The following is a 13,431-nucleotide window of genomic DNA, read 5'->3' as shown; positions in this document are numbered from 1 at the left end:
CCTTATATATCTATATTAAAGCAACATAAATAAATTAAAATGATAAACCTCAATGCTGGCAGACTTGTAAGATGGAAGGCACATTTATAGGTTGTTGGTGGCACTCTAAATTAATTCAGTCTTTCTGAAGGCAATCTGGCAATATGCAGTAAGAGCCATAAAAATGTTCATTCATTTCCTTTGACTTGGCAACGCCACTTTGGGGAATACACCTCAGGGAAACAGCCCAAAAGGAAAAGAGCAACTTGTTTGTACAGGACAACTTCATCAGTGCTGTCTGCAGTGAGAGAACAATGACAACAACTCAAGCATCCAACAACAGAAGGATGGCTCAACACTGCCAATCACACAAAATGCAGCTATTAAAAATGGTAAGCTAGAGGCCAGAACTGACAGCAATCACAGGGACTAAAAATAAATCCAAACTTCAGTTTCCCCAATCCCACCCACTCCTCCCACAGTGTTCCTCCTCAAAGTAATCAGACCCCCATAGATTGCTCAAGCAAGTCAGCCTTAAAGACACCTTTCCTTCAAACCCACCTCTACCCCTCCTATCCCACCATTAGTAAACTATCAGTTCTCCAAAATTTCTCAAATCTGTCATGAAATCCCCACCTTCACTGCCACCACTCCAGAACTGTCATCTGTCTCCTGAAATACTGCAAAAGATTCCAACTGGCCTGCTTCTACATTTCCCCTCTCTAACTCATTCTCCACACAGCAGCCTGAGTGATCTCTGGAAAAATCTAATTCAAGCCATATTCTAACCCTACTTCCCACTGCACCCTGAGTGAAATCCTGATGCCTTCACACCTCAGAAGGCCTTCTATGACCTGGTCCCTGCCCGCCTCTTCAACCTCAAGTCATGCTCCCTTTGTCTCCAGTTCATGGAGCACCAACCCTGATGGCCTTCTTTCCATTGTCTGAATATGTAGACTCTTTCCTACCTCTGGGCCGTTCCACATGCTGTTCCCTCCTACTGGTATGCTCTTCCTTCTGCTCTTTGAATGGCTGGTTCTTTTTCAATGCCACCCCTTGTCACTTCCCTCATGGCCTATGAACTCCAAGAGGCAGGAACCATGACTAGGCTTTCACTACCATATTCCCCAAATCTAGCAATGCCTGACACCTAGTACATGCTCCATAAATATATGGTAAATTAATGAAAAACATAAAAATAACTATACAAAGAAAAGCAGAACACAAGCAAGAGCAAACCTATTAGTTTTAACTATGCATAAATGCCTGTCTACCATCAAAGAAAATAATTGAACTGAGGACACACACAGAGAATTCCATCTCCACTAAGTTCTTCTAGTCTGCCAACTTGCTTAAGTATAAAATGTTATTTCTTAATAACTCAATAATCTTGAGTTGTAGATCAAAGTATTGAGATGGAGCTCAAGCTGCAACTACCCTCTAACTTGTCTAGAATGAATGGTTAATTTAGAGCAAGATTCTTCTTAAATTCACTCAACAACCATTTATTGCTTAACTACTATGTGTCAGGGCATTGAGCCAGAAACATTAAGATGAATAGCACATTGTCTGTTGTCTTTGAAAAGCTGAAAAGGAAAAACAACATTGGCATTGAGCATTACAAACCAGGAGAGAAACCTACACAGACCTTGCCCATTCTGTTGATTTTTCATGGACCAGGTATACAAGGTTTAAATGCCAAGGAGAGAGGTGTTATGAACTTCTAGAAGTAAGGAAGAGCAAGGACTGAATAATAACCAGTAAATTACTCTGGGAACCTGTACCACTTGTCTTTGAATCTATTTTGACCTTCCTAACCCTTCACTCTGTCCTAATTTTGGTTGAGCTGACCTGGCCATACTTAGGATGAATTCAGATGATGGTCTTGCTGCAAACGGCTTTTGGGAGACTAGAATTCCAACCTCTTTTCCAGGACCAATGATTAAACAACTTCTTCTCACTCTCATCTTTTTATACTCCACTCAGTCTCTATAATCTATGGCTGCCAAGTGAAGAGAAGTTTAAAAGTTTGCTTAAGCAGATTCTACAAGGGAGTGTGATAAACCACACACAAACACATCACCTATGGGACCACTCAAATCATGGAGTTAAATCAGTTTCTAAGAGACCTGAAATGGAAAGTTAACAAAGGAAACAATAATGTCAGATGGCGCAAGCCCATAGTATTCATCCTATACAAATCATTAAGTTGACAGCAAAGAAAACCCTGAAGCTCTTCAAGTTCTCAGGATACATAAGTAGAAACTACATTGCTAAGTAGGACCCATGTCACATTATTACTCACTAAGCAAATATTTTTCAAAATGACCGAAGTAGCAGGAAAGCAAAGGATCCATTACCTATTTATAACATTTCAATTTGTAGGAGTATCTTTCCATCTTAACCGTGGCACCATTGCCCGTCAGAGTCACACCATAGGAAAATGCTTGCCGATGACTCCACGCCCTCCCCTTTCAATCCACATACACATGTTGCTCTTACTTTATAACCAGTCATTTCAGCTCAGCTTCCTAGCACAATCATGGAGCAGAACTGTTCACTGGCTAGAAAGAGAACACAACTCTGATAAAATTAATTATGGCAAATTAAAGTTACCCATTCCTTACCCACAAGTTGGTAGAAAGCAGTGTGTATGAAATCACACTGACCCAGGTTTGTTGGATCCTAAGGGTTCCAAATCTCGAGCAGTTGCCAGCTGAGTGACTGTGACCACAACCTCTCTTAAGCTTCATCCCCTTATCTGTAAAATGGGGCTAATGCTACCAACTCAGGAACTTGTAAGATTCACATTTGTAGAAGGTATTCAACCCAATGCCAATGGTAAGCACTCAATAAACAGAGGACTAGGAATATTAATGGCCACTTTCTTATTCGTCCCCTCTGGGCTCTTTGTGCTGTAGTCCTATTGAATCCATAGCTGCTCTTATTTTGATCCCAGCACTCATGGACTCACTCCTCTCCTCTGTCCTATGCCCATTAAGCTCGCTTTCCTTCTTCTCAAACAGAGAGATTTGCAAATAGTTCCAAGGGTCAGAGCCACAAAGCAGTTTGGGTGGCAGAGGGTTAAATGAAGCAAACTGAAAATTATATAAAGATCAGATAGTGAGCCTTGCTCAAATAATGAGCTTACTAAGTGCCCCCTTTTATGTTTTTCAGTTTGGAACGAAGCCTTAGATATAATTTTTAAATATTTTTAATTAAATATTCTAAACACCCTAAACTAAATATTCCAATGAGAACATGAAGCAACATATGCATAGCTCAGCACCATGACCGCCCCCCACTCCCCACATACACCAGCAGCCCAGCCCCACGTCTGCCAGATGTCCCTTTGAACATGACTTTCCTACCACTATAAACTTCTGTTGTCTCCAAGGCCAGGGCACTGACATGTGAGAAAAATTCAGACAGTCACAAAACCAGGGAGAACATTCCTGAGGGCCTTTAGCTTTCTCAAGAAGAGTGGGGTCACTTACTGCTTTGAATCAACAGCCTATGTATCAGTGATCCCCACCCATCTACATCCCTGAGGCCAACTCATACGCACAGGTGGCTCTAGGGTTATACAACCTCTATTCAAGGTCCTCTCCTCTTGGATTCAGGCTGGGATTGGGAGGTGGTAGGAAAGCCAGGTGGCAGCATGCAAGCCAATTTAAGATTCTGTTTACTTTTTGGTATTTGACAAATACAAACACTGGGACAAGGCCAGTATTTATTCATGGTCTCATCCCTATTTCTAAAGAATGAAAGTTCAGCAGCTGCTATAGCAGCAGCAAAACAATTTAGCCTCCTGCTAACGCTAACTGAGGTTTCAAGTTTGGTGACCAAGTAGATTCCCATTAGGGCCTCGGTTTTCATTCTCTTAAGCAGACACGTCAGCATCTGACAGTCCAGGCTTGACTCTGCGCCAAACAGTCATCATACACATGCCCAAAGGCTGGGCTTCTCGTCACAAAAGGAAGCACCTCAGATTGCCAGGAAATTGCTGGTGACCTGGCATCACTGGAATTTGCCAGGCCTGCTTGGGGGAAGAGGGCCAGAAGGGTATTACCAGTGCATATTGGAAAATCAGCATTGCAGATGATGCATCTGACCATTTCCCATCACTTAAAAATGAAAAAAAAATAATAAAGTAAGTTTGCTTAAGCCAATTATAGCTTACATGCTTTATCAATTAAAGTGCAACATTAAAGTGTGATGTCTTCACACCCTGATCTACAGCATAGAAAGTACAGAGCACCTGCTAGCCAGTAGCTCACACCTACTTGCCCCTGTCCAATATAGACAAACCTGGAGATAGAGACACTCTGAAAACTGTCCCGGAAAACATGGCACTAACTGTGCTTACCATATCTAAAGTGCTAGACTTTGTCCAAATGTAGCCACACTAACATATGTAATGCAGCCAGTGAGTAAGTCTATGCCTGTTTAGTCTCTCTTTTCTCTCAAATTAAGGGAGTATGAATTCCATTGCAAAGAACTTTCTGTGTAATTGGTTTGCTTGTATAGTTTATTTACACTGGAGGTTGGTTGGTTGGTTTTGGATTGGGCCTTTAACAATGCGAACATAAACCTTTAAAAGCAGTTCAGAGGAGAAACCTTGACCCCATTCTATCCATTCTGACTGGAGGGATGGGCAGCACACGAGGTAAGTCAAGAGTCCTGCATTTGGTACAGGTTCTACTTTTCCCATCGCCTTGATTAGGTCACTTTCCTTACCGAGGTCTGATGTGTATTATCCTGAGGCGTGGAAGTGTTTCCTTCCTCTGACTTTCAGACTAACGGCCAAACTTATTTCTAATGTTTTAAAGATTTTTACATGGATAACATTTTGCACATTACAGTGTATAGTACAGTCTTCCACTGATTACATATAAGTGAGTGAAACCCCTTCCAGCATTGCTGATGGCAGTGTATATTTTAAACACCATATAAATTGTACATTTGGGAAAAGATCCAAATCCTAATTCTTCCCTGGGTTCCCACTGCTTAGGACAGTGCCAGACTCACAGAGGGTGCTCAGTGTAGGTTTATTTACATGAAAAATAAGTCACTTCTCCAACTTGGCCTGTTTTCCCTCGAACAAAAAACGTGGGCTGTAGCCCACAGCTAACATTGTACTCAACGGTGAAAGAATGAAAATGTTCCCTCTAAGATGTGGAACAACACAAAGGATGCCCACTGTCACCACTGTTAACCAACATTGTGCTAGAAATTCTAGCCAGAGCATTTATGCAAGAAAAAGAAATAAAACATCCAAACTGGAAAGGAAGAAGTAAAACTTTCACTATTTGCAGATGACATAATCCTATATATAGAAAGTCTCAAAAAATCTACAATAAAGCTAATAAATGAATTCAGCAAAATGGGAGGACACAAGGTCAACACACAAAAATCAGTGTTTCTATACATTAGCAATGAGCAATCAGAGGTGGAAATCAGGGGGGGAAATCCATTTACAATAGCAACTAAAAGACTCAAATATCTAGCAATAAATTTAACCAAGGATGTAAAGGATCTATATTCAGAAAACTATAAAACACTGCTAAAAGGAAAAAAAGAAGACCTAAATAAATGGAAGGACATTCTGTATTCATGGATTGGAAGACTAAATATTGTTAAGATGTCAATTCCACCCAAACTGATTTACAGATTCAACTCAATCTCAATCAAGATTCCCACAGCCTACTTTGCAGAAATGGAAAAGTCAATTATCAAATTTATTTGGAAGGATAAGGGGCCCCAGATAGCGAAAAACATCTTGAAAAAGAAGAATGAAGTGGAAGGACTCACACTTCCTGGCTTTAAAGCCTATTACAAAGCTACAGTTGTCAAAGCAGCACTGTACTGGCATAAGGACAGATATACTTACCAATGGAATAGAATTGAGAGTTCAGAAATAGACGCTCATATCTATGGCCAATTGATATTTGACAAGGCTGCTTTCCAGTTTGCTTTCTAGTTTGCTGGAATGCAAAACACCAGAAATGGACTGGCTTTCATAAAAGGGGGTTTATTTGGTTATACAGTTACAGTCTTAAGGCCATAAAGTGTCCAAGGTAAGTCATCAACAATCGGGTACCTTCACTGGAGGATGGCCAATGGTGTCCGGAAAACCTCTGTTAGCTAGGAAGGCACATGGCTGGTGTCTGCTCCAGAGTTCTGGTTTCAAAATGGTTTTCTCCCAGGACGTTCCTCTTTAGGCTGCAGTTCCTCAAAAATGGCACTCTTAGAAGCTCTTGGGGTGTTTGTCCTCTCTTAGCTTCTTCGGAGCAAAACTCTGCTTTCAAAGGCCTTCTCCAGAATGTATCTGTAAGCTGAAGCTCCTCTCAGTTCCAGTGCATTCTTCAAAGTGTCCCTCTTGGCTGTAGCAAGCTTGCTCCTTCTGTCTGAGTTTATATAGTGCTCCAGTAATTTAATTCAGACCCATCCTGAATGGGCAGGCCAACACCTCCATGGGAATTATCCAATCAGAGTCATCACCCACAGTTGGGTAGGGCGCATCTCCATGGAAACACTCAAAGAATTACAATCTAACTAACACTGATAGGTCTGCCCACACAAGATTACAACAAAGATAATGGCGTTTGGGGGGACATAATACATTCAAACTGGCACAGCTGCCAAGTCCACTCAACTGGGAAAGAACAGTCTTCAATAAACGGTGCTAGGAAAACTGGATATCCATATGCAGAAGAATGAAAGAGGATCCCCATCTCACATCATATAAAAAAATTAAGATCTAAAATTTAGACTTAAGACAGTAAAACTCTTGGAAGAAAATGGAGAGAAGTATCTTAAAGCTCTTGTGGTAGGAGGTGGTGTCCTAGACCTTACACCCAAAGCACAAGCAACTAACAAAAAAACAGGTAAGTGGAATCTCCTCAAAATTAAAAACTTTTGTGCAAAGAACTTTATCAAGAAAGTGAAAAGACAAAATGGGAGAAAATATTTGGAAACAACATATCCAGACTATATAAAGAAATTCTAAAACTCAACAATGAAAAGACAAACAACCCAATTTAAAAATGGGCAAAAGACATGAATAGACAATTTTCCAAAGAGGAAATACAAATGGCTAAAAACCACATGAAAAGATGGTCAACATCACTAGCTATTAGAAAAATGCAAATCAAAACCACAATGAGATATCATTTCACATCTACTAGAATGGTTACTATTAAAAAGAAAAAGAAAAAAAAACCCACCAGAAAACTACCAGTGTTGGAGAGGATGTGGAGAAATTCATTGCTTGTAGGAATGTAAAATGGTATAGCCACTGTGGAAGAGAGTTTGGCAGTTCCTCAGTAAGCTAAGTATAGAAGTACCATATGATCCAGTAATACCACTACTAGGTATATGGCCAGAAGAACTGAAAGCAAGGATTTGAAGAGATATTAGCACACCAATGTTCATACTGGCATTATTCACTATTGCCGAAAGATGGAAGCATCCCATGTCTATCAACCAAAGAATGAATAAACAAAATGTGGTAAATACATATGACAGAATATTATTCAGGTATAAAAGGGAATGAAGTCCTGATGCATGGACAACATGGATGTACACTGAGGACATTATGTTGACTGAAGTAAGTCAGACACAAAAGGACAAATATTGTATAATTTCACTATTATGAACTGATTATAATAAGCAAACTCATAGAGTTAGAATCTAGAATATAGGTTACCAGGAAATAGATTGGAATTCGAGAATGGGGAGTTGATGCTTAATTTCTATAGATTTACTATTTAGGCCAATGGTAAAGGTTTGGAAATGGATGGCGGTGATGGTAGCACATTATTGGGAGCATAATCAATAGCACTGAACAGTATAAGTGAATGTGATTAAAAGAGGAAACTTCAGGTAATATATATTAATAGAATAAAAATTAAAAGATAAAAAATAGGACTATACAACACAGTGAACCCTACTGTAGACAATGGAATATAGTTAACAGTACAAGTATGAGAATGTTCTTTCATGAATAATAAAAAATGTACAATACTAATACAAGGTGGTAATAGGGTGGTATATGGGGAAAAATATACCTAATGTAAATAATGGATGATAGAATTATTTTAATAACCTTTTATCAATTGTAACAAAGGTTACTACTGATAAAAACGGTACAATTATTTTAAAAGTGCTGTCATTAATAGTACGTTCCACACCAATGCAAGGTGCTGGTGATGGGGTGGTGCACAGGAATCCTGTATTTTATGCATGATTGTTTTATAAACACAACTTCTCTAATGAAAAAAAAAATGTGTGATATTAGATCAGTTGAGTTTTACACTCCCTTCCAGCTTTTACCCTCTAAAATTGTGGAGTTAAGGTACAAAGAAAGAAAACAATGTTTTGAACACAATAACATCAGCTCTAATTCAAAATTCTACTTAAACTTGCCACCAAGTCCTGACGCTAACAGCCCCACTGGAATACCCCACACCTGCCGAGTCAAGTAGCCAAAGTGAGATGCCAAGTGAGATGTTATTAAAGGTATTGAAATTAACTTCAATAACAGAAGATCAAAGTTGGCACTAAGCTGCCTGTCCAGTCTCAGATGCAGTGACAAACACTAATATTTAGTACCTTCTAGGCAAGCACATAGCTGGGCTGGCTCTTACAGCAAATGATCCTTTATCTAGATTTTACACATGCAGAATAGAAGTTTCCAAAACTGCAGATCTCATTTCTTATCAATTATGGCTCCTCTCCTTTCTGACTGCCAACATTATATCTGTTCAGTCATAGCAAGCTACCTGAGGGCAAGGGGCATCTTTGACTATTGTGTCACATTGGGCAAGCCCTTCTAGGGCATTTCGTAACACTGGCACAATCCTTAAGGTCTCTATCTTGTCTCCAGACTTGTGGCTTGGAACATATAATATTTCCTCTTTCAGTTTGTGTTTTACTTTTCTAATACCATACCAATGCCTCAACTTAGCAGGAACAGAAGTACAAGAAGCAAGAACACTTCCTTCCAAAGATATTCATGTAATTCTCATTTATGTTCTGCAACAAACCAAACCACCAGTCCCAGCTTTCCCCCAGTGAGTCTTCTTAGGTTACATTTCATCATGTAGCAGTCTGGACATGTTAAACAGGCAGCGTGGAACAGGGGAGAGAAAGAACATGAGCTGAAGACTCAAGCAGACCTGGGCCCCCAACCCTGTCATCACTTCCTAACTGTGTGGCCCAGGACAAACCACTGATGTTCTTTGAGCCTCCTTTTTCTCATCAATAAAATGGCAATAACACTACCTGCTTCCCAGGTGACATACTGTATATAAACTATGCAGCAATTTATATTTATATTTATATATTTTAGTACATCAATTAGTAGTTTTAAAAAGCTTATAGTAAACTCTCCACGCAGCTAGTCTATCACAACAAAAAAAAGTGTCAGAAAGATAAATATTGTCACACAAAAAAGGGGTATTTGAAGGAAGAGTGTTAACTGAAAGCATAACAATTTAATAAGAAACATGGCATTTTATTGGTATTATTATTAATCTAAGTGCAATATAGAGGTAGGTCACTAATCTGCCTGCCCTCCGTGTTCTGAGCACCCTGCAGCGTTTACCTGACCTCCAATGCCCAGTGTCTGTCATTTTCATGTGGCAAAGCATCCAAACAGGATAAATTATCCTTAGAACTTGAGATCATCATTTTACATATTAACAAAGACTGTCCAGGGGTTTGGGAAAAACCAAAGGTATTTCTTTCCAAGCCTGGTTGGGTGCTATGGCAAAAGTCACTGATAATCCCCAGCATATCCTCTCAATCACCCTTAAGGACGAATGCAGTAACTCCACACCATTCCACGATAATAAGAGAAGCTTTTTTATTATAGTTATCAGAAGAGTAAAGGAATCTTATATTAGGTAACACCTTGAGATTGCTTCTGTGCCCCACTATGAATTTCAGTTCTTTCTACAGTCAACCCTTAACTTCTCAGTTCTTCAGTTGCAAAACTAGTGCATAATTTTTATGTAAGGTGAGCTGGATGGTTTAAGAAAGGGAGCTGGTTCTTTCTTGGTTATTAGTCAAAGCAATTTGATTACATCGACACCTTACTTTAACACCTATCTCATGCTAAAAGGTAAAATAAATGAAATATCACATACTCTTTCAAGATTTAACCTGGGAATGGACTCTATAGGGATTAAAATAATCAGATGTGTGGGAGAGACCCAACAAACACGTGGTGGGGTAATGTAGTAGACCTAAGGCCACCAGTGGGGAAGGAAAACCCAAGAGTGGGTGTTTCCCATGGACTTAGATGGGGTTCTGTCACACCAAAATTGGCAAATCCAGGTTCACTACCCAGAAGAGACTCCCCTACTGCTTACATCCACCACAGTTGTTTCAAGGACACAAACCTTGGTCTTTTTATTTACTGTACAAATGGGCAGAAAAGAATCTCAGAAAGGAGACAGGGAATTGCCTCACTGTAAGTGCCAACAGCAACTAACTTTTCTTCAGTGGCTCTCCCTTCCCCTTAAAACATACTCACACAGGGAACCAGAATGTCTGTAGGATGAATGTTCTGCCCATAGCAACTGCAGTGTCCCAGGAGCTGAGCCCATCTGGCCCAGCCAAGCCCTAAGCTGGTACAGGGAAGGAGACAGCAAGCCTGCCTTTCCCTTACACAGCCCTGCCCTGAAGACAGACTCTTGGTTTTTTCTGTTTGCTTTTTTTATCTTTTTGTTTTTAGCTAAGAATCTCCACCCTCCCCTACTGCAGGGACCAAAAGATAGACATGGGAAGCTTATAGTGGCTCAAGGGTTTGAGCCCAACAAAATTTTCTTCCAGCTTATTCACCTTTCTCCATCTTCCCTCCACCACCACCTGCCCCCACCCCACCCACGGGAACATTTGGAAAGAAGAGAAGAGATTTGGGGTAAGTTAGAAGTTTTGGGTTAAGCATGGTTTCAGGCGTTGCCCAGATGGAGAACTAAGTACAGGGCACGCCCAGATGCGGATGCAGCTTGGGTGCTGAAGAAGCCTGCACCATCCTGCAGGGTCACCTGCCTAGTAGCAGGTAACGAGGGACCGGACAGGCTGGAGAAAGAATTCATCGTTCTTTATGTAGATTTCTTTTCCCCTCCCCCCATTCGAGTGTCAGAGCGCGGGCTGGCTGGCAGCCGGGACTTCGGAGGCGCCTGGAAGCGGGTTTTAGGATTTTTTGGCCTGCAGATACTGGGACCAACCCCAGCCAAGAGGGAGAAGAGGTGGGAGTGGGATGGAGGAGGGGGCGGCTAGAGCCCTGTTCCTGAATTCCAGGCACTGATGCAACCACCGGTCTTCAGTGTCCGGCGCGCACCTGGTACCACTCTCTCCCACTGCGGTAGCATCCCGACATGACACTGCAGCTGCAACAAAGCAGTGGCCGCGGCTGGTTCTCTTCTCCCCACACTGCAACCGCGGCCCCAAGCCATGCGGAGGAGGCCGCGGCCGATGGGTATGGGGTGCAGGGCCAAGAGGTGGACCGCGTAGCGGAAAAAAACTGAAATGAGCAGGGAGCCGGGCGACCACCTCCAGTGCCTCTCCCAGCGCAGCCAGACTGGAAGGAAAACAATTCGCCTTCATTCCCAAACACCGGCCGGGCCCTACGGCTACCCCAGGCAACCCCGTCGGGGTCCTCGGGTGTGTTTTCTGCCCTGGCTAGCCTTGCAGCCTAGCCAGTCAGGTCGGTGGCTCCCGCAGCCCCGGCCCCGGTCCCGCCCAGCTCCGGAAAAGCCGCGCGTTCTGCTCCCGCGCCGCCGCCGCTCCCAGTCTCCCAGAGCGCTCACCAGGAGAAGCAAGCCAGCGATCATCGTGGCTCCGGCTCGACCCGCGATGCGGCTGCAGGAGGTGAAGTCGGCGGTGCTGCTGCTCCTGGAGATCCCCATGGCTGGGCCAGGGGCTCGCAGGGGCGCCTGGGGCGCGCGGCCCCCTGGCAGCTGGAATCGGAGGCTGCTTCTACCGAGCGCAGCATCCACCGCCGCCTCCCGGGCCGGGAGCCCATCTACCTCCAACACCCCATAGGCACTGTGGCAGTGGGGCAGCCGGGCAGAGGAGGGAAGCGGCGAGGGAGGCTCCGGGGGCGCTTAGCACCTGCCCAGCGGCGCGGCCGCCCGGGCAGAGAGAGGCAGCGGCGGCTCCAGCCCGCGCCTCCCCGTGCTCTCCTCCGACAGCGGCTGCGGAGAATCAGGGAGGAGGGCTGGGCGCGAGAGAGCAAAGGAGCAACTTCCCATAGCGAAACCTCCAGCCGCTGACGCCCACCCTCCTCTGCTGCCCGGACCAGCCGGCGAGGGACTGAGCCGGGCGGCTGCCGGGTGAGGGGACACACGTGGTGGCGCCGAAGGGGCGGGGGCTTGGCCCTTTGTGATGTCACCCAGGAGGAGGCCGGGCTCTTTGTGCGGTGGTAAAAGGGAAGGCGTTCCAGGTGGAGCCGTGAAGGAGAGGGTGCCCCTTGGCGTTCGCTGAGGAAACTGCAGCTGCTTGTTTAACCCCGGGAAAGCGCTGAGAAGTCGTGTCCACCCCGACCAAAATTTCCTTTTTATTTCTAAAGAAATAATTAATTCTAAATAAATTGTTTCGCTGACATGTCTGCGGCATCCGCCTATTTTTTTTCTGACGTAAAGATTAAGAACAGCTAACGACCACAGACAACTCTCTTAGGTCACCTGCTTGCGGAAAATAGATGAGTGCCTTGGTGCGCAAACTTGGCAACTTCAGTTGGAATCAACTGAAGAGTTAAATACAGTGCGATATATCGATCCCTGGGTCCCACTCCCAGAGACTGACTTAATTGGAACGGGTTATGGCCTGGGCCATGGCACTGGGACTTTTAAAAGTTTTCTAGGTGGTGTGTGAATATATTTCAATAAAATAGCATTTTTAAAAATTCCCAGGTGATTTTAATATAGGCAAAGTTTGAGAACCTCTGAACTTAATGCTGTTAAGGAAACTCAAACTAAGGCTCTAAATCTGGAGTTCATGGATTTGGGTTTGTGGATGGTGTTAGAGAGGCATGTGAACTCTTTTAAGCATGTGCATGTGTACTTTCCTAATTAAAGGATCCAGAGTTTTGGATCAGATTATCACACCCTTTTCCAAAAAGTGTTAATTTTTTTTTTTTTTTTTTTTTTTTGAGATGCGTTCCAAAGGCCTGGGGAGAGGAGCAGGAACGTGGGTGGGTAGAAGAAAGGTAGCACATTCTTCAGCTTTAACAGCTGCCAGGGTATTCTCTTGGATGGCTGACATCTCCCAGACCTCCAAATGTGAGAAAGGACCTAGCATCCTTGTCTTTGTTTCACCAGCAGGGAGCAGAGTCTCCTGACTGTGGCCACCATTTTTGGTATCATATGTCCATTATCTAAGTACTGGCAAATATGGCACACCATACTGAAATGACCTCTTTAACCATCCAGTCTATAC

At 43.2% G+C, this 13,431-nt stretch overlaps 1 protein-coding gene across 1 annotated transcript in view; it reads right to left on the bottom strand.

Annotated features, from left to right (window-relative positions):
• TNFRSF21 (TNF receptor superfamily member 21) overlaps positions 1-12,330 on the bottom strand; it is a 70,055-nt gene extending 57,725 nt beyond the window's left edge. The window contains exon 1 of the mRNA XM_037842848.1: positions 11,802-12,330. Coding sequence (XP_037698776.1) covers positions 11,802-11,900 — 99 coding nt within the window. The 5' untranslated portion in view covers positions 11,901-12,330. The remainder of the gene's footprint in view (positions 1-11,801) is intronic.
• Between the last annotated feature and the right edge of the window lie 1,101 nt (positions 12,331-13,431).

Source organism: Choloepus didactylus, chromosome 7 (genome assembly GCF_015220235.1).
Source record: "Choloepus didactylus isolate mChoDid1 chromosome 7, mChoDid1.pri, whole genome shotgun sequence".
In the NCBI taxonomy this organism is placed as follows: Eukaryota; Metazoa; Chordata; class Mammalia; order Pilosa; family Megalonychidae; genus Choloepus; species Choloepus didactylus.
The sequence above is the reverse complement of the archived record's forward strand: the minus strand, read 5'-3'. Positions and strand labels throughout refer to the sequence as shown.